Here is a 22,765-nt window from a genome sequence, read left to right on the forward strand (position 1 = left end):
TACGCTGCCTTTCCTATGCCTGCAGAGTGGTTTTGAGCTCTGGGGAATGTAGCATTTACTTGTTCTGTATTTGGGCTTTCTGAGTGATGTTTCTCATCACAATGTACATTCCTCTTTGCTCACATGGTGAGCACTGTACTTTTTAGTTCAACTCTCAAAATAACTTCTGTTGCAATTGTTAACTAAAATAACATAGACATAATTACTTTGGTAATAATTCTTCTAATGATTCAAAGTAATGTGGATTACATTTTTTTTTAAATGTAGTAATTATTTCAGCTGACACCGATTTTCTTGCAAATGCAAGAATCATTTTGTGATATGATCTGTAAGGATTTAGTTACTCATGATGATTTTTATATTTCCACATGCCCACAGGAATAAACTGGAGTCTGTTAAGTTTCAGAGATTGTTTAATAATTTATCGTTCCAATTTTCTGTATTTCAGCCCCTGATGTGTGATAGTAAATGGAGTTATTTCACTTTTCTCTTCAAAAGCAGTGCAGAAAATACACTTTCTTCTTATTTTTTACAGCTGGCACTGTATGTGCTGTCATTCCTGGAACCCAGGGACCTTCTGCAGGCAGCCCAGACATGTCGTTACTGGAGAATTCTGGCTGAAGATAATCTTCTCTGGAGAGAGAAATGCAAAGAGGAGGGTAAGGCTGAGCAAAATGATGGATGTAATGGTCGAAGTGTTGCCATCATAAAAAGTGCGGTTCATTTACATAATAAGCTTAAAGTTTTACGAAGGCAATTCATGTGACTTTAGATTTAGTGCTAGTTATGCTTTAAGCTACATGATATGTATCTCTGTTGAAAGCAGGAAATAGAAATAATCCATGGAGTGTTAGAGTTTAGGCTTGAATATCTTGTTTATAAAGTATACTAGTTGCATGTTTTTAGAATACAGTTGGGTTTTCTTTTTGAGGATTATGTTTATTTACAATGCAACCAAAAGAAATAACAGCCGAGGTGTAAAAATGATAGGAGTATAGCCTGGCAGTTGTGGCGCGGAGGGAAAACTGTTTCAGTGATTGGTAGAAGGGCTGATGTAATTTCACGTCACTTGTAGGGTAATTAAGGCAGAGATGGCACATGGTAGTGGGAGAAGGTGCTAAAAGGTTTGCTTGGAGAGGGACACACAGTCCATTAGCCACATGGATATTATCCTGTTCTTGCCAATTCAAGACGATATGGTGCTCCAGCACTGATATGAATGGGCAAAAAAAGGCTTCCATGAAAGTAGCTGTGTATTTGTGCACATGGAGAATGTAAGCTTTTATTTTTAAGGATAATTATAAGAACAAGGAGTCTGAGCCAGGGGGAAAGGGGGGTGTAGAAGACCACATACATGTGATCCCAGAGCAGTCTCATCTTGGACACAGGACCCTGTCCAGACTGCCTTGGATTATGGAGACAAGGACTTCTGAGGGGTTGATGCAAAGGCTTCAAAAAATGAAACAATATCAATTGTAGCTGGCTGTTTGTGAGGGCACCTAATTTGTTTTCTTGTGTGATGGAAAGCAGATGTCTGACCTCCTAAATCTTCTATAAAGGTTCTCCTCTTAAAAATTTCAGTGAAAATGATTAAAAGGACAGAGTGAGAAAAAAGGAGAAGGTTGAGAGGGGAATGAGCTTACATTCGTGAGCTTACAAGTAAGAATAAATACATCCAGGCAGGAGAGCACAGGCAAGCAGGCCAGTATTGCAGCCTGCTTAGCCTCAGCGAGCTGCTCAGTAACACGAAGGAGCCCTTAATTCAAGATTGCAGGCAGAGAGGGGGCTAAAGGCAGAAGAGTGAAATCTACATACTGGCAAGACACAAGACTCCTGCCAGTAACGAAATGCAGTGGAGAGAAGAGCTGCATAGAAAAGAGAGCAGGGTGAGAGAATTGTAAAAAAAGCTGTGTCTGTAGTAGCAAGGGTAAAACAAAGCTCTACTACTTAAGTGTCAAGTCAGAAAGGGCATAGCTATACTTAAATTCCAGCCAAGAGAGGACAATGCCAAAAGCACTCAGCCTTTCAGATCAAGAAAGTAATTAAAAGCTCACTAATACCAGGAGTCACAGTGAACTTAAAGGTAATGAAGATGGGTGACCAGAGTAGAGAACCACAGACAGAAAGGTTGACTTATTTAACTGTTCCAGAATAAGCATATAAGTGGTCAAGGAGGTTTTTGGACAGTACCCATTCGTAAAAGGCAATATTCTGCTGCATTGCCTCAGAAAGGGGGATCCAAACCCAAGCTAGGAGGTTGCCAGCAAGGAATGATGAACTAGAGCATTTTCAGTTGTGATTATGGTAATGATTATGCTGAACTGACAAGGACAGACAGAGTATAAATCTCTGAGGAGCAGGGTGGTGTCACTGACACACAAATGTTGGCATGCAGGAGATTGTTACATTTCTGCCATATTTTAATGTCCGGGGTCACAGTAAGGGTTTGGGAGGGAAAGTGTTTTCTGTGGGGTGGCCTCATCTCCTCCCCCACCTTTTTAAATTCCATTTTAGGGATTGATGAACCATTACATATCAAGAGGAGGAAAGTAATAAAACCAGGCTTTATACACAGTCCGTGGAAAAGCGCCTACATCAGACAGCACAGGATTGATACCAACTGGCGGCGAGGAGAGCTGAAATCGCCCAAGGTGAGGTTCTGAGCTCTGTGCACGGGGCCGTGAACAAAGCAGGATCAGCTCATGGCTCGGCTTCTTTCCTTTGGACAAACAAGACTATCCATGCACAAAAAGCAGTGAATTGCTACAGAAAAAAATAACTCGTGTTTTAGCTTACCCTGGCTTTAAATTATTTTCTGACCACCATTTTGGCAGTGTGTTATGCTTCATACTGCAGAACCCTTTCACTGCTCTTCTAAGAATTTCTGTACAATTTTGTGAATTCTTAGAAATGTGCCAGTCTGAGACAGGTAATTGTGGAAAATTGATTTGAAATACTTATATTTAAACATACAGACACATATATTGTACGTATAAAGGTATATATGTATGTATTGGTAGAGCTGGGTCATGTTGCAACCTAGAAATATTTCACAACTGTTCTGTGATCAATTCATGCTTTATTTTTAAATACATTTTTTAAATTGAGCAGCACAAGACAATATCTTCATTCTGTGTTAAGATTTTTGTGGGGTTTTCTAAATATTAACATTATTTTAATGACATTGATATTTATCATTACATCCTTTCCAAATGCAGACATGAAACAATATTTCAAACCTTTTGTAAATAAAATAGCAACTCTCTAATCAAACCTGATAATGAACAAGCAGCCAGAAATGTCAAGAAAATTCATGGCTTTTTAAGGTTTTTAGGCAATTTACCTTTTTTCTTAATTAAAAAGAACAAAACAAAATAAGAACAAAAGAATTCCCTTGGAAAACCTATGGCTATATCCTGCTGTTTATTTGGCCGTGACTTATGTACATCTCTGGTTCTGTATTTCTTGCGTTGATATGCCACATCAAGTTATCTTGGAATTATTATTAAAATTACAGCCTCTGGCATTATCCAAATGCCATTTCATTTCAACGAACATCTTAAAAAATGTTTGGCTATCTTTAATAAAAAATTCTTCATCCTATGTATTCTACTAAGGTTTTATTTTTTTTTCCTGTATTGCAGTCAGATATACAGAATTACAGTTTTTTCCAAAATCAAGCATGGAAAATCTCACCTCTATAAAGCAACCTTCCAGTCTACATTTCCAGCACGTGGAATTGTTGCTTTTGTTTGCATTTAATTGAGTTGATGGTTTTCTAGTTTTTGACTTTGGTGCTGACTGGCATTTAACAAAATACAATGCTTGGCTGGTAAGGGAAAAAAATAGATCAGTGGTCAGCCTTGACCACTGAAATACAAATACTCAGCAAATAGTCAGCCCATCCTTTCATTCATGATTGAAACAAAAAGTAACAGTAAATTGAAAATCAACTGAAAAATAAAGAGATGGAATAACTGCAGAGGAATAGAGCAGTGTCTAGTTACTAATTTAGCCCACTTTTGTTGACGCTTTTTCCTGATATTTTCAGGAGGCTTGCAGTAGCTGTAGTGTGCCTGCTAAGCAATGCAGCATCACTCCATGGAAGGAGGGAAACACCTTCTTTGGTCCCAGCTGGCGGTAAATTAGACTTGACACACGGGATTAAGGGGCCTTATTATTACTGAAGCAACTCTAGCATTTTGTAATTTATGAATCAGAAGAGCACTTTGTTTCTCCTGCTTCTCTAATCTCCTGCATTAAATTGTGACTGTTGCTTTTGTGTTCTTGGTTGCCAGGTGCTCAAGGGCCACGATGACCACGTGATCACATGCCTGCAGTTCTGCGGGAACCGCATCGTGAGCGGCTCCGACGACAACACGCTCAAAGTGTGGTCAGCAGTGACAGGCAAGGTAAGGTGGCTGCTCTGCTGCATTCCTTGGGAAATGAGCCACAGGCAGAGCAATGGCAAAAATGCTGCTGTGCCTTCAGATCGCGCTGCAGGGTGGCCTTTGGTGCTCTGGGGCAGGAATTGGAAGACGTACAGGATAAACATGTGGGTTGCCTTTTCCCACACAGAAACTCCTCCAGTTCAGAAAAGTCACCTTGATGTGAAATTGCAATGCTGCTCATGTTACCACTGGCATATATCCTTGTTCTCTTGGCAATTCTGCTATTCTTGTGGAGTCGTTTGTGACATGGATTTTAAAGAATTTGGACAGAAACATTACTTTATCTTCCTTAAACCTTAACTTAGGCTGCATTTACCCCTCTGGATCTCTTTTTCTCACTTGTGTTCTAGCATTCTTTCTATTGTTTTCAAGTTTTTGCAATTGAGTGTTCATCTTACTGGCTCAGATTTCAAATACAGAGTTTGTTTTTCTTTCCAAGCTACTATATTGCTGAGCCACCAAAAAAAGAGAAAAATTAACTTGCTTTAGGTTTAAATATTTCCTATTAAATTAGATCCAGCTCAGGCAGGAATTTAATAAGCTGCAATAATTTAATTCTGGCTTAGAGGAGCAAAACAATATGTGCAATCAAAAAGACAAGTAACTGAGCATTTCAGTCATGTTAGAACATCACAGCTACTCAGCCCACAGGTTTTTTTTTGAGGTGACTGACCAACCAAGGATGTAGAAATGGCCTTGGGGAAACAGTACTCTTTCCTTTTAGACTGGTATTGTGTGCACTTAGCTTGGTTTTAATGGTGTAGATAACAACAGGACAGCTGCTGAGGATAATGTGTTTAAGATGTAAAAGGTATCCACTTCATAATGTGGAAGCTGAATGTATTCAGCATTTGTCATTGCATGCCCAGAAGATCCTTGAAGGGATTGTTAATCCTACTGTGGGTAAGAATAAAATTAAGAGCCATAGGCAGCCTCACCCTGCTGCTGTTGGATTCCCTACAACAACTGTCTAATGAAGGATCCCGTAATGAAATTTACGTCTATTTTAATTGAAAAGGGCAACCTAAACACAAATGAAAAATACTTTCTTTGTATATACCACACTCCCAAAAGCAAAATGCTCCCTTAAATATATCAAATTAAGCACAGTGGCATGACTTAACGATTATTGTTCAGTAATTTTTTGAAAGTAATTACAAAACCTAGTGTGGCCCTTTACCCCAAACCTTTAAGAGAGCTGGAAATTGTGTCTGAAAGATGGAAGCATGCTGTATCAGCCCTCATGCTTACTGATGCTAAAGAATTAATAAAATAAAGAAACCCTAAAGGTTGGTTTGTGCAAATGAACATGACTAAATAATTCCTTTGACAGATGTAAAGCCCAAAATAAGGATTCTGTGTTCTTACTGCTTTAACAGGATGATTTCTTAAAATATGAACACATTGGATGAAATGAGAAAAAAAGAGAACTGTAGAAATGAACATCAGTTATGAACTAAAAATGATGGATTTGATAGCAGTGAATTAAGCCAGGAGCCACTAATCGCAGAAAACCAGTTAAAAATTGTTAAAGAACAGTACAACAAAAAGCAAACCATTTTCAAGGATGCTAGAAAGAACAGGATATTAACAACAGGAATTAATACACTGTCACTAATACAGACAAAATACTTCGGAAGAAAATTCATGTGATGGAAATACAGCATGCAGTGATAATAGAACATTTCAGCAGAAACTCATGCTAACTACTGAAGTTATGGTTTTTCTTATTAGAGTTGATCCAGATAATCTGTATTTGGTTTTTTTTTTAAGTAATCTTTGGCTTAAAATTAGTGCATTTTCAAAAGGTATGATCACAAGGAGAAGATCCAGGACAGAACAGTTAGAAAGCCAAAGTGCATCAATGTTTAAAATAGAGTAAACTGAAAGACTGGGTATTTAGGATACACTATCTCAGATAAAAAAATATTGGACTGCATCAAGAGGAGTCAACTAACAGTTAAAGGAAGGCCACGGCAATTAATGCCACTTAGCATTAGATTACAGAAAAAGAGATCCTCAAACTGCCTTGACCTCTTTTCTCATGCAGTTACAGGTTCGACTGATAAAAATAATAGTGCAGAAGTAGATGGCTGTGTGCACTGAAAGACTCTATCCCCATGACAGAACTGAAGAAAATAGAATAATGCAAAAATCAACATGGCACACATTTGAATGGGTTAGAAAATGGGTAATTATAGAGATCATGTTGTTAAAGTAAATGCAGAATCTTCATGGAGTATCTTTCTAGAGGATTCTTGCAAGGATCTTGCCTTGTCTGTACTAATTAGCATTTATTGCTGCCTGGTGGGAAAGCATATATAGTTATTACTTGTAGGGAAAACAGGCTGGGAGACAGAGACAAGCCATTGTTCCAGGCCGACAGGGGTTTTATAGAATAAGGTGTGAGCAAACACTGTCTGTACATGGTGAGAAATCATGTCATGCATTTGGGATCAGAGAAGGGAGGCTGTGCTTATGTAGTGTGGGATTCTCTCCTGGGCAACAGTAGAGTCTGAAGAAGGTCTGAAACATGGTTTTGCAGGAGTTATGCTGTAGCTGTGGTTTACAGAGTGCAGTGTTTCTTGGATAAACAAACAGAAAAATACAACAAAAATATATGGTTTATAGATTGGTGGTAAAACTACCAAGTGTGTGCTCTTTCCACTTCTAACACACTTCAAAAAGCTATTGGAAATCCTGCAGTGACTCAGAAAAATGCCAGGAATATGACTCAGGGCTGCAAAACATGTCCTTGTAGTGAGAAATTTGGAAAGACAGCTTAGTTTGTCAAGGGAAAGATTACAAGAAAAATTCCTTATAGTTGAAGTACCAACAATTGAGAGAGAAATTTTATGAGTATTTTTTAAAAGGGTGATTTTTTTTGTTCAATCAGAAAGAAGTCTCTGGGGGTCTTCTAGCTCTTGCTATGAGAGCCAACTCTTACAGCCAAGATTGCTTTTTCTTAAAAGTACCCATTCCCCTGTGTCAAAAGGGTAACTAAGGAAAATGTTTCTTTTCAGTGTTTGAGAACACTGGTTGGGCACACAGGCGGAGTGTGGTCATCACAGATGAGGGACAATATCATCATCAGTGGCTCTACAGACAGAACGTTGAAAGTCTGGAACGCTGAGACCGGGGAGTGCATCCACACCCTGTACGGACACACCTCCACCGTGCGCTGCATGCATCTCCATGAGAAAAGGTGAGGCTTGGTGCAGAGCTGCAGCTGCAGCCTGGCCTGGCATTTATACACTCGTGCTCACAGAAAGTGCTCCTGGAACCTGGGGACCTCATCCAGCACCGAGTGAAACACAAACCAGGCAAAACATAAATCAACACAAGGGAGGAGATGATTAATAGGAGCAGAAGCATAAGAGTACTAAATGAAGAACTGGAAATTGAGTCACGTACTTCAAAAAGTCACAGTCTGCGTTATTTCAAAGCTAATTCTTTGTTACACCATGATCCAGTCTCCCACACGGAATAATTTCTTCTTTTGTCAATGCTACAGACTTTTAACTCATTTTACCGAATAGCCTTCTAAGTATTGTCACTGCTGTATTTTATTTAAATTTTAACTGATTATAACATAATTTTTGCACTAGTAAACCATGTCTTGATTCAAGAAACATTAGAAGAGCTCTGTTATTTGGCTGTGATATAGAGCTGTTGACAGAGAGATTGTTGGTTGCATTTCTTCTTTTTTGAAGAATGATGAGATTTTTCTGTATAAATTCTATTAAATGTTCATTCCATCTCATTTCTGTTATTGCTTAAAAAAACTTATAGAAATACAAACTGAAAAAAATCAAGCAGAATAACTGTTACTTTACTCAAAGTGAAATTTCTAAAGATCTTTGTTTATTTGTTATAATTAGTCAACTCAGTTATTAAAACAGGATGCCTGTAGCACTGGCTGGAGTTCACCATGTTCATAAGCTTTCATAGGTAGATACAACAGTCCACAGAATTTCTCATGGCATTGTTTTGCTGTTCAGGAATGAAGTGCCTTTTTAAATGCTGGTTGCTAATTCTATCAAATAGACAGATCCCGAGGAGGTGAGTAGAGCAAGGAAGAACACTCCAGTCATTTGAAACCCCATTAAAATGTCACACCAAGCCAGAACTTTGGTGGCTGGTGCATCATCTCTATCTAATGTCCCAAATTAAAACTCAGAACCCATTTGTAACCAAGTTTGACTGCTGTAGTACTTTCATGTCCAGTGCTAAGTACAGGAGGGGTTCTCGTTGCTGCAGGGTGGTCAGTGGCTCTCGAGACGCGACGCTGCGAGTCTGGGACATAGAGACGGGCCAGTGTTTGCATGTCCTGATGGGCCACGTCGCTGCAGTTCGGTGCGTTCAATATGATGGCAGAAGGGTTGTAAGTGGTGCATATGATTTTATGGTCAAAGTGTGGGATCCAGAGACAGAGACCTGTCTGCACACACTGCAAGGGCATACTAACAGAGTCTACTCGTTACAGGTATGTGATTTTTATCTGCTGCTTTAGTTTCCTTAAGTAATATTTAAAGTCAGTTTATTTCATCTTGTTTATTAAGTTGTGGGTACCTAGTATAGAATTATACAGACCACAAGAATACAGAGGTACCTGTAATGAACCCCTCTTTCATTTTGTTAGTTATATGTTGTCTTAATTTAGAAACTGAATTTTTTTTAGAGTAGCATTTTTTTAAAGGACCCAGTACAATAAAGCCCAAATCTCTATACCAGCAGGTTATGTTGTTTTGTGGATTGATGGGTTGTTTGGTTGAGATTTTTTTTTTCAAATCTTGCATGTGTTTTGGAGTTATGTTTTTGCTTTCCTCAAGAAATCCCAAACTTATTGTTTTAAATAAATCAGAGGATATAGCAATTGACAGTGAGCCAAAACCCCTATTGGATTAATGTTCTGATTTATGGAGATCTGTTTATCCTCATTTTCTAGTCCCATCTTCCAGTTCTAAACTATAATTCACAGTAAGGCTGAACCTAAAATTTTAATGATCCTATGTAAATCTCTAGCTTTCTACTTCCTCTTCTCTGAGTATAGGCCAGGTATACAAGTGTCAGGCTGTTTCAACAGCAACATGTTAATGTAGGTGCAGGTTATTACGGTACTGCTTTGTGGCATCTCTCTATTGCCCACCAGTTACCCACAAAGCTAGCGAAGATACACACAGACCTCATGTCTTGGGTCTTCTTACCTTTACTAACCCAAAACATCATCTTGTTCATTCATAGAGTCAAAGCGTCACTTCCAGGCATTGAAAGGCAAAAGAAATTAATTTCATGCTTGTGCCTGTTCACACCACAATCTGGCAGGACTTGAAAAAGAAATCAACAAAGACAGTTTAAAATTGGGAAATGGCATTCAGCATGTAACTGCTCTGGTTTGTGACTCAGAAAGTGAAGCTCAGTGCTAGAGACATTTTTCATAAAGTATTTCATATCTCCCCATAATATATTAAATATGAACAAAGTTCCTAATTGGTTTCCTTTCCCAAAAATATGTAGCAAAATCTATCAAAAACTCCAGCCCTTCTTTTACATTCATATGCTGAGGACCATTCTCTAGACAAGCAGCAAGCAAGTTAAGAATGCTCTACTACCTACCTACCTCTCAAAAATATTCTGAGGATTTATTTCATGTGGGGTAGTTTGGGAACAGATGTTATTCTACCTTATCTTTACCACTGGCTCTTGTTTTGGCTTACAAATATTTATGTCTTGCTCTGATACTGTAGTAATAATGGATCAAATGACTGGGTTGTGTTACACATCAGTATGTTGCTAAAACAAGAGAGAAGGGGGTCAGGGAGGCTACAGGTGCTTAAGGTTTGGAACAGAAAGATGCTGCAAAATTGCCTGATGGCTCCTGTCCTTCAGCCGAAGTAGCCCCAAACAGCAGAACTCCCATAAGCAGACTAATCAGATGGAATAAGCCAGTCCTCCATGGCAGGTTCTATTATATCTCCATATTTCCCCATGTGTAGACCTAATGTTTCCCAGAGATCCTTATGCAGCAGTTGAGGACCACTAACCAGGCTGAGTTTTCTTACTCTTTCTTACCTGCCTTCCCAGTAACCCATAGATTCTCAAGGTTCATGGATAACTCACTGATCCAAACCATTGTTTGTTTCACTGCAGCACCATCAATTTCTCTGGATGCCCAGCCTTAAATCTTTCTTTCTGAATACCTTATGAACAGGGAATACAATTAGTTTGTGGGAAAGGGGGAAAAGAATTCAAAATTTGTTACATCAATCAGGTTTAATTCTTTTTAGGATAGAAAAATATTTTCTAGTGTTCCCAAGTCTTTTGTGCTATCTGGCAGTCCTTGTCTTTTTATCTGAAGTCAGATTATTTCCCATCCTCTTTTGAAAGCATCCTCTTTTAAAAGAGGGTCCAGTCAAAGTCTTATCAATGCTTGCTAGAAGTGAAAGGTTATTTTTATGCCTTCCATTCAGATACCAGAGGGACTTTTTAGTGTATTTTCACCAGGAATGCAGTGCATACAGCAGATAAGCAGTCTGTGTGCCAGTCACTCTCCATTCTTTTGAATCTAGGTGCCATGCCCAACCATGTCTGACTGCAGAGATCTAAGATACTCATTTTCTGTGGGTCTTACAAGAAGCAGCAGCCCCAGATAGCTGAGTTCCCTTAACTGGGTTCATTCCTTGCCTTATCAGGTACCAGTCAGTCCACATGGACAAGTGTCAGATTGCCTTAAATATAACCAAGATTCCTGACCAGCCTCCCTTCTCCCAGGCTGCAGCTGTACCTTCATTCATTCCCTGCCAAGTTCAGATCTTCACACTTTTCACTTGACTTCTACACTCTTTGCCTTTGGTCAGTTCTACTCTTTCCAATGTCACTCAAATCCTAATGAAAATAGTAAATGCCAGACCTCTCTGAAACTCTTTCTGGTTATCTCTGATAGTACTCTGAACAAAATACTATCCCTGCCTCAATTTGTCTCCCTCTTTGTAAAAATACAACCAAGACATTTGCTGTTTCACATGGCTTTTTACTCCATCGTGGAAAAAAAATCATATTGCTTAAGACAGTTTTCCCACAAATCTGTGTTTGCTGCTACTTACCACATTACAAAGGGCTTAAAAGTTCCTTGTGGAAATTGAAGTTAGGCTGATTGATCCATAATTCCCCCTATCCCATCATCTTCAATGAAGGAAGGAATTGTATTTGCCATCTGAAACTTGTCTATCTTCCATGGGTTCTGAAAGATAGCAGCAGATGTCTCTGAGACTGTCTTAAAACAACTTGCCTCATGTGATTTTGTTCCCCCATTCTAGCAAAAGCTTGTACTCATTTGTCATTGGCATTAGTGCTGTGAGGCTACGCTCACATGGCTGAGGACTGAGACAAAAAGAAGTTAAATAGCTGGCCTCAATAAGTGTTTCCTTCCTACTGAGGATAAATGAGGGGCTTTTGGCCTTCGTCTTGGTGTTTTTCATTTTGTTTTGGGGTTTTTTTTTGGTGGTTTGTTTTTTGTTTTGTTTTTGTTTTGTTTTGTAATGTTTTTGGTTGGGACTTTTTACACAATAGTGAAATGGCTCTTGCTAGTTTTATCTTGTGTTTTGCCCTGCCTTTCTGGTTTTGTCCCAGTGTGCTCTTTTATACACATCTATTGATCTAGTTTCTACTTTTTGTATAATTCCTTGTGGTTTAGCCAAGTGGGTCTCAGTAATTTACAATACTTCCTATCTTTCTTTTACACAGGATAGTTTGTGTCTTTAAGAAACTGCCAACTGTCCTGAACTCTTCTTCCCCTCAAAGAATAGATACATAAAATCCTCATGGGAAGGAAGTCTAGGGGGTTTTAAGTATTCCTTCTTGAAGCCCACTGGTTTTATTCTACTGCTTTTTCCCTTTTTTGAGAATTCTGGACGCTTATGTCATTGTCACTATAGCTCAAGCTATTTTCCTCCTTTCTATTCTGTACATGGTCAGTCCTCTTGGCCAAAAGAATTTCATATCTTAGCCTGTATGCTTTCCCTACAATGACTGGAAAGTTACACTTCCTTATGGTACACAATTTGGGTTACAAAAAGCTAAATTTCACATTTTTCAATTACATTTCCTTCAATTTTCTTATGCTGTGATTTTTGTGTAGATGATTCTGGAATAATGTTGTTGTTCTCCTGCTTAAACTCCCTCAGACTTGTAAAAAACAGGGTTGGCTTTTTAACATCTCCTTTAGGAAAAATACTTTCTCTTACTGTTGCACACTGCAGGGTAGTCAGGATCTGCTGTGATTAAAGGAGATGTATTGCATTTCAAAGACCAGTGGCTCAGAGTCTCTTTTCAAACCATGTCCCTCAAGAGCCCACATGTCTTGAACAGAAAATTGCACTGACCATGAAGCACCTGCTGTGGTATCAAACGTGGCCATCTCTACTGAGTTCTTACTTTGTGCTGCAGTTTCTGAATATATATATAGTATCTAACTTGCATTTAGTGTATTAAATGCTTAATAGCCGTCTTTGTAAGGTCCTAATATAATGGTTTGTAATAGATTTACCTTTCTTGTAGTTTGATGGTATCCATGTGGTGAGTGGATCTCTTGACACTTCCATCCGAGTTTGGGATGTGGAGACAGGCAACTGCATTCACACTCTGACAGGCCACCAGTCACTCACAAGTGGAATGGAACTCAAGGACAATATACTTGTGTCTGGGAATGCTGATTCTACAGTCAAAATCTGGGACATTAAAACAGGACAATGTTTACAGACATTGCAAGGTAAGTTTAAACTACCTTCATGTAAATCAAGCAGCCTACAGTGATCTGTGCTGCAAATTTTACATTAAAAAACTTTAAAATAATTACATACAAAGAAACAACCACTGATCACTAAAAACTTAAATATTTTTCTGATGACAGCTGTATGATCTTTTTCTGAACTAGAGGAACAAAATGTATTTAATCTAATCTATTCAAATCACTTGCCTATTATGAAAGGCAGATGGTCTGGACTGATAGCAATTTGCTATGGGTGTATTAGCCTAATAAGCCACAGAAATACATAGGAAATTACATCTCAAAATAGTCAATGTATTTATTTAGGGGTCACTTGAATGTTTCAAAGCTTACAGTTTAATTGGATCAGGAGGCAAAGGAGTACACTGTCTGTTGTAATAAATCAAGAGATGCAAGTGGAAGATGTTTTCCTTATTTCAGTAAAAAGAAAGATTTTTTTTTTTTTCCCTCCTGTTGACAGTTGCCACTCAGGCATCATGAACACAAACACATGGTTGTGTTTCTCCCCACAAAAAAGGTCTTATATCATTTTCATATATCATGCAGCAGTGCTGGCTGGAGCAGAAAATTAAATTTCCCTGTAAAGCAAACTCTGCTGCTTTAACATATATATTTATATGTCAGCATATAACTGTCAATATTTACTGATGGAGCAATCTCATAGTAACACTTCAAAGGGACTTGAAGACAAGCTCTTACAGCGGTCACCTCATTGAGGATGGTTAAGTTCATTTTCATGGATGTCCGGTTTGCCAATATACAGCACAATGAGATCACTGAAACAAAGAAGAAAACACTGGGGAATTTTTTTATACCTGCTTTCACTTTTTGAAAGCATGGCAAGGCTTCTGCACCTCTTAATATACAAACCCAGGAGTTATAACAGATAGTTCTGTAATAGTTCTAACAGATGGAAAGAGCTGTATGCAAATAGCGAGGTGTTTTTTCTAGATGCAGCACTGCCTGACATTGCTTTCTAATTAATTACAAATAGAAATGTTTTTGTTTACTCTTACAGGTCCCAACAAGCATCAGAGTGCTGTGACCTGTTTACAGTTCAACAAGAACTTTGTAATTACCAGCTCAGATGATGGGACTGTAAAACTTTGGGACTTGAAAACGGGTGAATTTATCCGAAATCTAGTCACATTGGAGAGCGGGGGAAGTGGAGGCGTCGTGTGGCGAATCAGAGCTTCTAACACAAAGCTGGTGTGTGCAGTTGGGAGCCGCAACGGGACTGAGGAAACAAAGCTGCTGGTGTTGGACTTTGACGTCGATATGAAGTGAAGGGCAGAAAGATGAATTTGTCCAAACGTGTAGACGATGTTCTCCTTTCCCTCCCCCCTGAAAAAAAAAGAAAAAAGAAAAAAAAGAAAAAGGAAAAAAATCCCTTGTCCTTGGTGGTGCAGGATGTTGCCTTGGGGCAGCAGATCCTAAAGACCTACAGACTACGAAGGAGAAGACAAAGATGACAAACTATAACTGACAAGAGAGGCTTTTGCTGTCTCGTCACATAAAAAGGCTACACTTTTGACCGGGGCAGCTTTGCAAAAATCCAACTTTAGAAATGAAACCAGGTGCAATTAATTTCTTTACTTTCCTCCAAATGCTCCTTGAGCAATTTGGAGTGGAAAAAAAAAAGTTACAGTTCTTGTTAACAGGTTATTTTACCACAAAGATCTTGAAATAAGCTGCACAGGCGAGCCTGCTCGTGCACCCCTGGGTCACCCTGGGTCCCAGCAGCCCCTCCGAGCAACGCGCTGTCCTTAGCCCCGCTCCGAGCAGGGGGTTGGACTGGACTCCCTCCAAGGTCCCTTCCAACCTCCACCAGCAGTCACTGGTTGACTTTCAAAAACTAGAGAGCATCTGCAATGAGAAAAACAAACAAAAACAAAGAGTCCATTCCTGGTGTGGAAAAGCTAAAATATTACTGTGAATTGTTTTGTACAGTTTTATCAGAGCTTTTTCTTTTTTTTCTTTATTCCTCTTTTTTTTTTTTTTTTTTTTGCCAACTATTGCCAATGTCAATCACAGTATTAGCCTCTGTTTAATCTATTTACTGTTGCTTCCATCTACACTCTTCAATGCATAAGTTGCTCTGAGGTGGCAAGTTGTCCTGGATTTTGAGAGTCCTCTGATGGATTTAATTCGCAATGCTGGTGCTAGAAGTAGGTCTTCAATTACGGGATTGTTGTCCCACCCCTGTACTGTATTCCCAGTGGCCAAACTTATTTATGCTGCTAAATGAAAGAAAGAAAAGCAAATTATTTTTTTTTATTTTTTTTTCTGCTGTGACGTTTTAGTCCCAGACTGAATTCCAAATTTGCTCTAGTTTGGTTACAGAAAAAGACTTTTTGCCACTGAAACTTGAGCCAACTGTGCCTCTAAGAGGCTGAGAGTGGAAGAGTTTCAGACAATTAAGAGTGAAGTTTGCCTGCAAATAAAGAATTGAGTGTGTGTGCAAAGCTTATTTTCTTTTTTCTGGGCAAAAATTAAAACACATTCCTTGGAACAAAGCTATTGCAGCCTGTTCTGTGGGGAAATTTTTCTTTGTGAGGGCTGTGGTGAATGGAATGAACATACATTAAAAAAAAAACTGACAAAATTTTTAAAAAATATTATAAAATACAAAAATTAAAATAAAGTTGCTGGTCAGTCTTAGTGTTTTACAGTATTTGAGAAAAAAACAACTGTTACAGTTATTGCTGGGAGGAACTGACAGAGCAAAAACTTACCGTTTTTGTAAAGATGTCACATGCAAACAAAATGAGAAAAGAAAGAGTCAAATGGTTTGCCTCATTCTCCAAGAGCCACAACTCAAGCTGAACTGTGAAAGTGGTTTAACACTGTATCCTAGGCGATCTTTTTTCCTCCTTTTTTTTGTTTTTGTTTTATTTATAGTCTGATTTAAAACAATCAGATTCCAGTTGGTTAATTTTAGTTATGTAACAACCTGACATGATGGAGGAAAACAACCTTTAAAGGGATTGTGTCTATGGTTTGATTCACTTAGAAATTTTATTTTCTTATAACTTAAGTGCAATAAAATGTGTTTTTTCATGTTAGTATGTCTTTTTTATTATTTTTTATTTTCTAGTTGTTAATTTAATATTATGTATCCTGTGAGGGGTAGAGCAGCTCAAGTTGCTCATCTTACTGGTAGATGCTAAAATATGCCTCGGGACTTTTTATATAACACTTCCACAAACAGGTGTGTGAGTGTCCTCTCCTTCAGTTGCCAGGACAAACATGGGGGAAAGACATTTGCTCCTTCTCACGGGGAACATGTCAGGACCTTGCTCTGGGTGGGGAGGCAGCTATAAAAAGCTGCTAAAGTACGTAAAACTTCTTCCGATAGCATCTCGTTACTGCATCTTAAATTGAAACCTGATGTTTATTATTTATGGATTTCAATCAGTTGATTGCAGTTGACAGCAAATAATAAATCCATAAATACAACCAAAATCAAAGGAAGGATTGTAGGAGAGCCTGAAATAAGGCTTCAGAACAAATAATAAAATAACATCATTCCACATCAGTCCAACAGCAGTTTTATCAGAGCCCTGAAACCAAGGTAAGTCATCATCTGTCTCAGAAACTTAGCACTTGAGTGTCAGGTTCTCTCTCAGATCTCCTTGACCAAAATTGTTGTTTTCTTCTGCGTAAGCTTTTCTTTCAGGGCATAGCATTTGTTTGTTTGTGACAGTCTTCCACTGTAGAAAGCTGTCATTTAAAACAAAAACAAAACAAAACAAAAAAAACAGTAGAAGAGAAAATGCATGGATGGAAAGGGAAAATATGTATATACTTACATATCTATGACTATTTGCAAACAAAATTTAATTCCAATCTCTACATTATGCAAAACATGCAATGGTGAAGGATCATGCTTCCATCTGGCCTCTAGAGATTAAAAAGCCATCCGAACTGACTGAGCAGCTCCAAATTGTAAAAATCTGTTCCTTGGGTTGGTGCTTAAGGAAAAAAAGCTTGCAGCAAGCACTGACAATATAAAAGCTGTAATTGCCTATTATTTATGTAAAAATAATTAAAGAGTTAATCCTTCCCTAAAATGGCAGTGAAAGACTGCCAGGACGTTGCATGGTTCTGCTGAGAGTGCAGGCTAGGACGCTGAGCCCCCCGATGGCAGAAGGTGCCCCAGTGAGGGCTGAAGTACTTGTGAGAGGGGATGGAAATAGAAGGGTAGAAACATGAATTTTTAATGCAATGAGCAGAGCAATAGCTTTTAAGATTATGTAATTTTCTTCCATGATTCGTAGGAATTGCAACAACATGTTTTCAAAGAGCAAAGGCACTGGCCTGATGGTGCAGGAGGATGAGAGGTTTCTGAGTAATGTTGTGCTGGAGGGCAGGAATACAAATCTGGGCAGAAGAGTGAACTGACAGAAGAGGGAAACTAACAAATCCAGGTGTACAAGTCAGTTCAAGTACATTTTGGGCAGCTAATATGACCAGGAGGAAAATGTGTTTAACGAGAATCGAGAAGTTTTCCTGTTGCCAGTGTACGTCCAGCAGTATCTAAATGTTCAAATTAATACAGAATAACTTGAACTTGTTAAGCAAACCATATTTTCAGATTCCTTCATCACAGATTTAGGTTCAAATAAACTATTGGTTGCAAAGCCAAGATATGTCAAGACTGTCACATTAAATACAAAAAACAACATAGTATTTAAAAATATTTTTAGAAAAGCTTTTCCCATTCAATAAAACAACTTTACAAAGTTATTTGTGTTAGCGCTTTAAGGATTTCTAATTTTGTGAAGTCTGTTTAGGTTTGTAGGAGTTGCTTATGAGCTATCTGAACACAGCTCAATAAGCAGAAATTTTGTGACTTAAATGACAAAACTTCAAAGATGGGCCTGAAGTAAACATGTTACATGTAAGAAACTGTTTGAGCAGTTTCTCTTTACACCCCGCTTTTGTTGGTACACTTACCATAATATAGCTCACAATATGAACTCTTCTTCTTTGGCAGCATGTGCTCCAAGTGAGACTGCTTAGGAGACATCTTCATTCCATGTAATTAGATTTTGATTTTAAGGTGGGTGGAGTGTTTGGGATTTTTTAAAAATAAAAACATTTAAGAATACTTGTATAAGACTGTAACATCTTTATAGTCTCAATACACGGGCACTTCTTTAATCCAGTGGCTTAGTCATCATTGGCTATGTCAAAATACTGCAGCTATCCTAGAGAGATAACTGCAGTGGTGTTTCTGGCATTTCTGCTCTCTTCTTTTCATGCTGATTCCCCTTTTAGTTTTAGTCCTAGAAAGAGCTTCCTTATTTTCTCCTGTATGTGAAACCACATCAACAACATTAAGTTTTGTTTTATGTAATAATTTTTAATGGGCCTTGATTTTATGCAACAGTAAGTGAGAACTAGTATTGCCACTTTCTCTCCAAGAGCCTGTTCCTGTGGTCTCAATTTATTTATTCAAGAGATAGGACAAGACATTTAACAGCTGTGTCTACACCAATTTTTAGTTCAGATCAGCAGCTTTCCCAATAGAGCACAGTGCTGCCTTGGAGACCACTAACAGGATTCCTTCAGGGTGTAACTGAATCTGGAGCAGCTCTCCAGGAGCACACTCCAGGCACTCAAGCCACTGGAGTAGCATGTGGGACCAAACCAGAACTAGTCCAACACCTCAAGAATACATTAATGGGCACATTAGGTCTCCAGGACCAGCATTTTGTAATTGGCATTACAGTTCTGCTCCTACTGCACAGCACTAATTGCTGGTGTGGACATAACCATCAACAGATCCTCTCCCACAGCACCCCCAGCTCCTCACTCATAATCAGAACCAGCTCCCATCCCAACAGCATTCACCTGATGTCACTTACAAGATTTTGCCAAAGTAAACAGCTCAGATGCCTTAAACTCTTTCAGCATTCCAATGGAGAGGTTTTTCTGATCAGCTTATGGAATCCACTAAAAAGAAATGCAAATCTCTTACAATCAGTCTGGTCAAAATCTTCTGCCAGTAAATCAACACCTGATCACTCCTAAAAAGAAACAATGAAGTTGTGCAATTGTACAGAAGAACCAAATAATAGTAATAATAATAAAGAAAAACTTGCCAGTAATGACCTTCGGTCACTATGACAAACGGTTTATTACTTAAAGGGAAATATTCAAGCCATACCAACCACTGAATCTTTAATGAAAATGAGAATAATATTTTCTTTCCATCTCCTGCCATTCTATCCTTGATCCCTGACACTACGTAAAGATACACATGCTGTGGGATGATGTTTGGCATTTTATGATGATATATGATGTTTATGATTGTACACGAAGTATATGGTCTATTTGATATACGCCAGGATTTTCAAACTTATCTAAAAATGGCATATACAATTTTTCAAACACCTCTTTTCAAGCATTAGTGCAGGTTTAAACATACAGCAGATGTTTTTACATAAAAGCTGTTCTGGGTTTTTTCTGAGGTTCCAGGTTTTTTTCTGAGAGTCTGACAAACCAGTTGTCACCAAAAAGTCAGTAGCCAGTCCAGGCTCTTGCTCCTTGTTTCAAGTTGCCCTCTGGCCCAGGAGCTGCAGCAGTGCTTCAGGGCAAGGAAATGGTGCATTGAGCTACCAGGAGCACGAGCTGCTGAGGCGAAATACTGCAGCACTCTGTGAGACTGCAGTTGCCTAAGAACCAATGGCTTTATGCCCACGTACACTGCATTGCTCTAGCTCAGCTGGGGCAGGAGAGTCCTATAAAATCATAACTGAACTAGGATAGAATCTCCCCAAGAACTAGAGATGGCAGAAATCATTAATAAGAGCGGCTGCCAATTCAGTAGTGGTTCTAAATTACAGACTGAGACTTGGCCAAAGGCATCCTTCAGCTCTCCTTTGTCCTCACCTCTGCCTCGCTTAGATCCAGCCTTAACTCCCTGATCCCTACTGACAAGCTGATCTTGTCCAAACTTTCATAGCAGCAATACTTTTGGTGAAAGATAAGCTGAGCTTTTTGTCCTCTGTACTGCTGGAATCTACCTTGTACATTTTGCCACTTAATGCACAGGGACAGCACAGCCTCAAGTCTAACACTGAATGCTCCAAGGTGTAGTGCATGGAGATGAGAAGACATCATTCATCCCAGACTGAGAGATTCATCATCAGTGTCACTAAAATGATTCCCAGCCTGAGTCTAGACTGAAAAAATTGTTCTAGACCTGGTTCAATTAGGTACATTTCAAATTGATCTCAACTCCTTAGTTTTCCAGTCATGCCTGAAAAAGTAGGCATATCCTAAAAAGCTTCATGGTTAAAGCAGGATCATAAGTGTTGTCTCCTGGAAGCTGGGAGAGGTCATGGTCTAAGGACAGTGAAAAAACATGGAAGGCCTACGTAAGCTGGATCAGAAGTGACCTATGGAATTCAGAGAAGGGCAGATGACAACAATTTGGGGCTTTTTTTGGGGCAGGGTGGGAGGCTTTCCAAGAGATCATAATTTTACATCCTACAATGGCTACTGTGGAGTATTTCATCATTGTCATCAACAAAGCACAGGAGTAAGGTTTTTAATGAAGCCGTTAGTTGAGCTGCCCTGTAATTGAGGATACGACCAACCCTGTTAGCTCTGGCTCACCTGAACTGCTCTTACCTGGGGCAGATTGTTTGATGGGAAGATGAATGAAATGCCTCCATACCTCCTCCTTGTGTCTGGTTCCTCATGTCTGACATGCAGGTTTTGCAGGCTGCTTGCGGTGCATTATTTGAGAGTGCTTTGTTCTTTTAATTTAAAACAGGAAATGTGGAATGCAGAAGATCCAAAAACTTCAAAGGTAGATTTCATTGCCAAAGGAGCCACATTTAAACTCAAGTTCATTATCCAGATTAAATATTCAAACCTGACAGTGTGAGAAGATGCTCACACCTTCAAGAGGATTGATGATTTCTAAGGCACAGAAGGATTCAGACTATGGCTGTAAATATCAGCGTGGTAAACTGAGCAGTACCACTCTCCCTAAACTGGAGTTTTATTTTGAGTTCCTCCGTTTGAAATGAGTTTCTAGCAGTACCACAGCTTTGCAGATATACAAAGATTATAAAACTTTTTTCCTTTACCCTGATATACAGAAAATCTGAGTACTACATTCCCCTCTCTTTCCAAACTGCCATTTTCTTTCAAGTTTCTTGATATGTTTCAGAACTGATTTTAAATGTTCACATTATAGTTTGGAATAAGGAAGAACTCAAAAGCTGCAAACTAGATAGGGCTCAAAAAGTGTTCCTTCAGACAGTTTGCTGCTTTTTGTCTGCTTTAGTGTTCATCCTGTCAGTTCTCAGTAGACAGAAGGGAACATTTCAATTAACTAACATCCACATTTTCCCAAATAAACAAGTTTTATAGAAACATTTTTCTGTTGGTGTTTCTATTGCCCACTTAGCACAAACTTTGGGCATGCGTGGGATGGTTTTTACCATTCCGCTGACTACTGCAACAATTTAAATGCTCCAACTTCATGCAAAAGAACACAGTAACATGATGTTCCTTGTGTCCGTCCTTCAGTCTCACACACGGTTTTAGATTTCAAGCCCAGAAACTGGTATGTGTGGATTTACCTGCTTATGGGCAGCCAATTCCGAGCAGAATCAGCTCTTGAGGCCTCACTGTTTATCACTGTTGGCCATATGGCACAATAGGGACAACCTGGGGCAGAGGAGCAATAAGGAGGAGGAATGCTTTGTGTGAGATACCATTAATGTGTTCATCTTGTAAATGGGATATGCCTCCACTAAGCACATAAGTCTCCAAATTGATTTGAAAAATTCAAGACTTCAGCCTAATTTTAAAAAGGCTCAAACTACATATTCATTTCTATATATACATATTCTCATCTTGGAATGCTTAGAGCTTTACATATTTAAAAGAAGACTTGACAATGACATAATTTTTCTGTTTTCCTCTATTTACGCCTCTTATTTTCTCTTTTCTTTGACATTCATATTTCAATTTCCTTATGTTTCCTTTCCTCCTTTGTCCTGTTCCCTATGTTTTTCTTTTCATGTTTTACCATTCATGTCCCTATTTTCCAGATTTTTTTATCTTCCTCATATTTCTCCATTTGTGAATATCTCTGCTTTGAACTGTCAGAGCCAGCTTTCCTCTCTTCCCTCATTCCAAGATCTGAGTTGGCGAGCTGGAGCCTTTTTCACACCCCTCCGTACATACAAGATATATGGGAGATACATAAGCCAGATGAGAAGTAAATATAGAGCACTCAGAAAAATTCTTCTTTTTTTCTGCATCTAATGTTTGTCTATCCTTTGTCCACAAATAACTCAAATGAGCAATAGGATCATGCCCTCTTAAGCACAGACTGGTCTACCACCAATTTCACAAATGGCAGAGCAAAAAGCATTGTCTAATTCAATACTCATCAAGCATTCCTTCTTCTGCTTTCTGACAAAATATAACACTTTATTTTAAAATTATGTTTTCTTGCTCCTAAGGAAATCTAGTATGTAAAGGTAATTTTGAAAAT

At 38.7% G+C, this 22,765-nt stretch overlaps 1 protein-coding gene across 7 annotated transcripts in view; it reads left to right on the plus strand.

Moving 5' to 3' along the window:
- FBXW7 (F-box and WD repeat domain containing 7) overlaps nucleotides 1-16,301 on the plus strand; it is a 176,940-nt gene extending 160,639 nt beyond the window's left edge. For 5 of the 7 annotated variants that reach the window (XM_068187280.1, XM_068187282.1, XM_068187283.1 and 2 more), the window contains 7 exons: nucleotides 536-659; nucleotides 2,515-2,651; nucleotides 4,299-4,412; nucleotides 7,475-7,656; nucleotides 8,712-8,937; nucleotides 13,008-13,218; nucleotides 14,255-16,301. In XM_068187280.1, coding sequence (XP_068043381.1) covers nucleotides 536-659; nucleotides 2,515-2,651; nucleotides 4,299-4,412; nucleotides 7,475-7,656; nucleotides 8,712-8,937; nucleotides 13,008-13,218; nucleotides 14,255-14,523 — 1,263 coding nt within the window. In that variant the 3' untranslated portion in view covers nucleotides 14,524-16,301. Of the gene's footprint in view, nucleotides 1-535; nucleotides 660-2,514; nucleotides 2,652-4,298; nucleotides 4,413-7,474; nucleotides 7,657-8,711; nucleotides 8,938-12,990; nucleotides 13,219-14,254 lie in introns of those variants that run through there. The other 2 variants (XR_010998101.1, XM_068187286.1) reach the window with 2 other exon arrangements.
- The last annotated feature ends 6,464 nt before the right edge of the window (nucleotides 16,302-22,765 follow it).

This window comes from Anomalospiza imberbis, chromosome 4 (assembly GCF_031753505.1).
Source record: "Anomalospiza imberbis isolate Cuckoo-Finch-1a 21T00152 chromosome 4, ASM3175350v1, whole genome shotgun sequence".
NCBI classification, from domain to species: Eukaryota; Metazoa; Chordata; class Aves; order Passeriformes; family Viduidae; genus Anomalospiza; species Anomalospiza imberbis.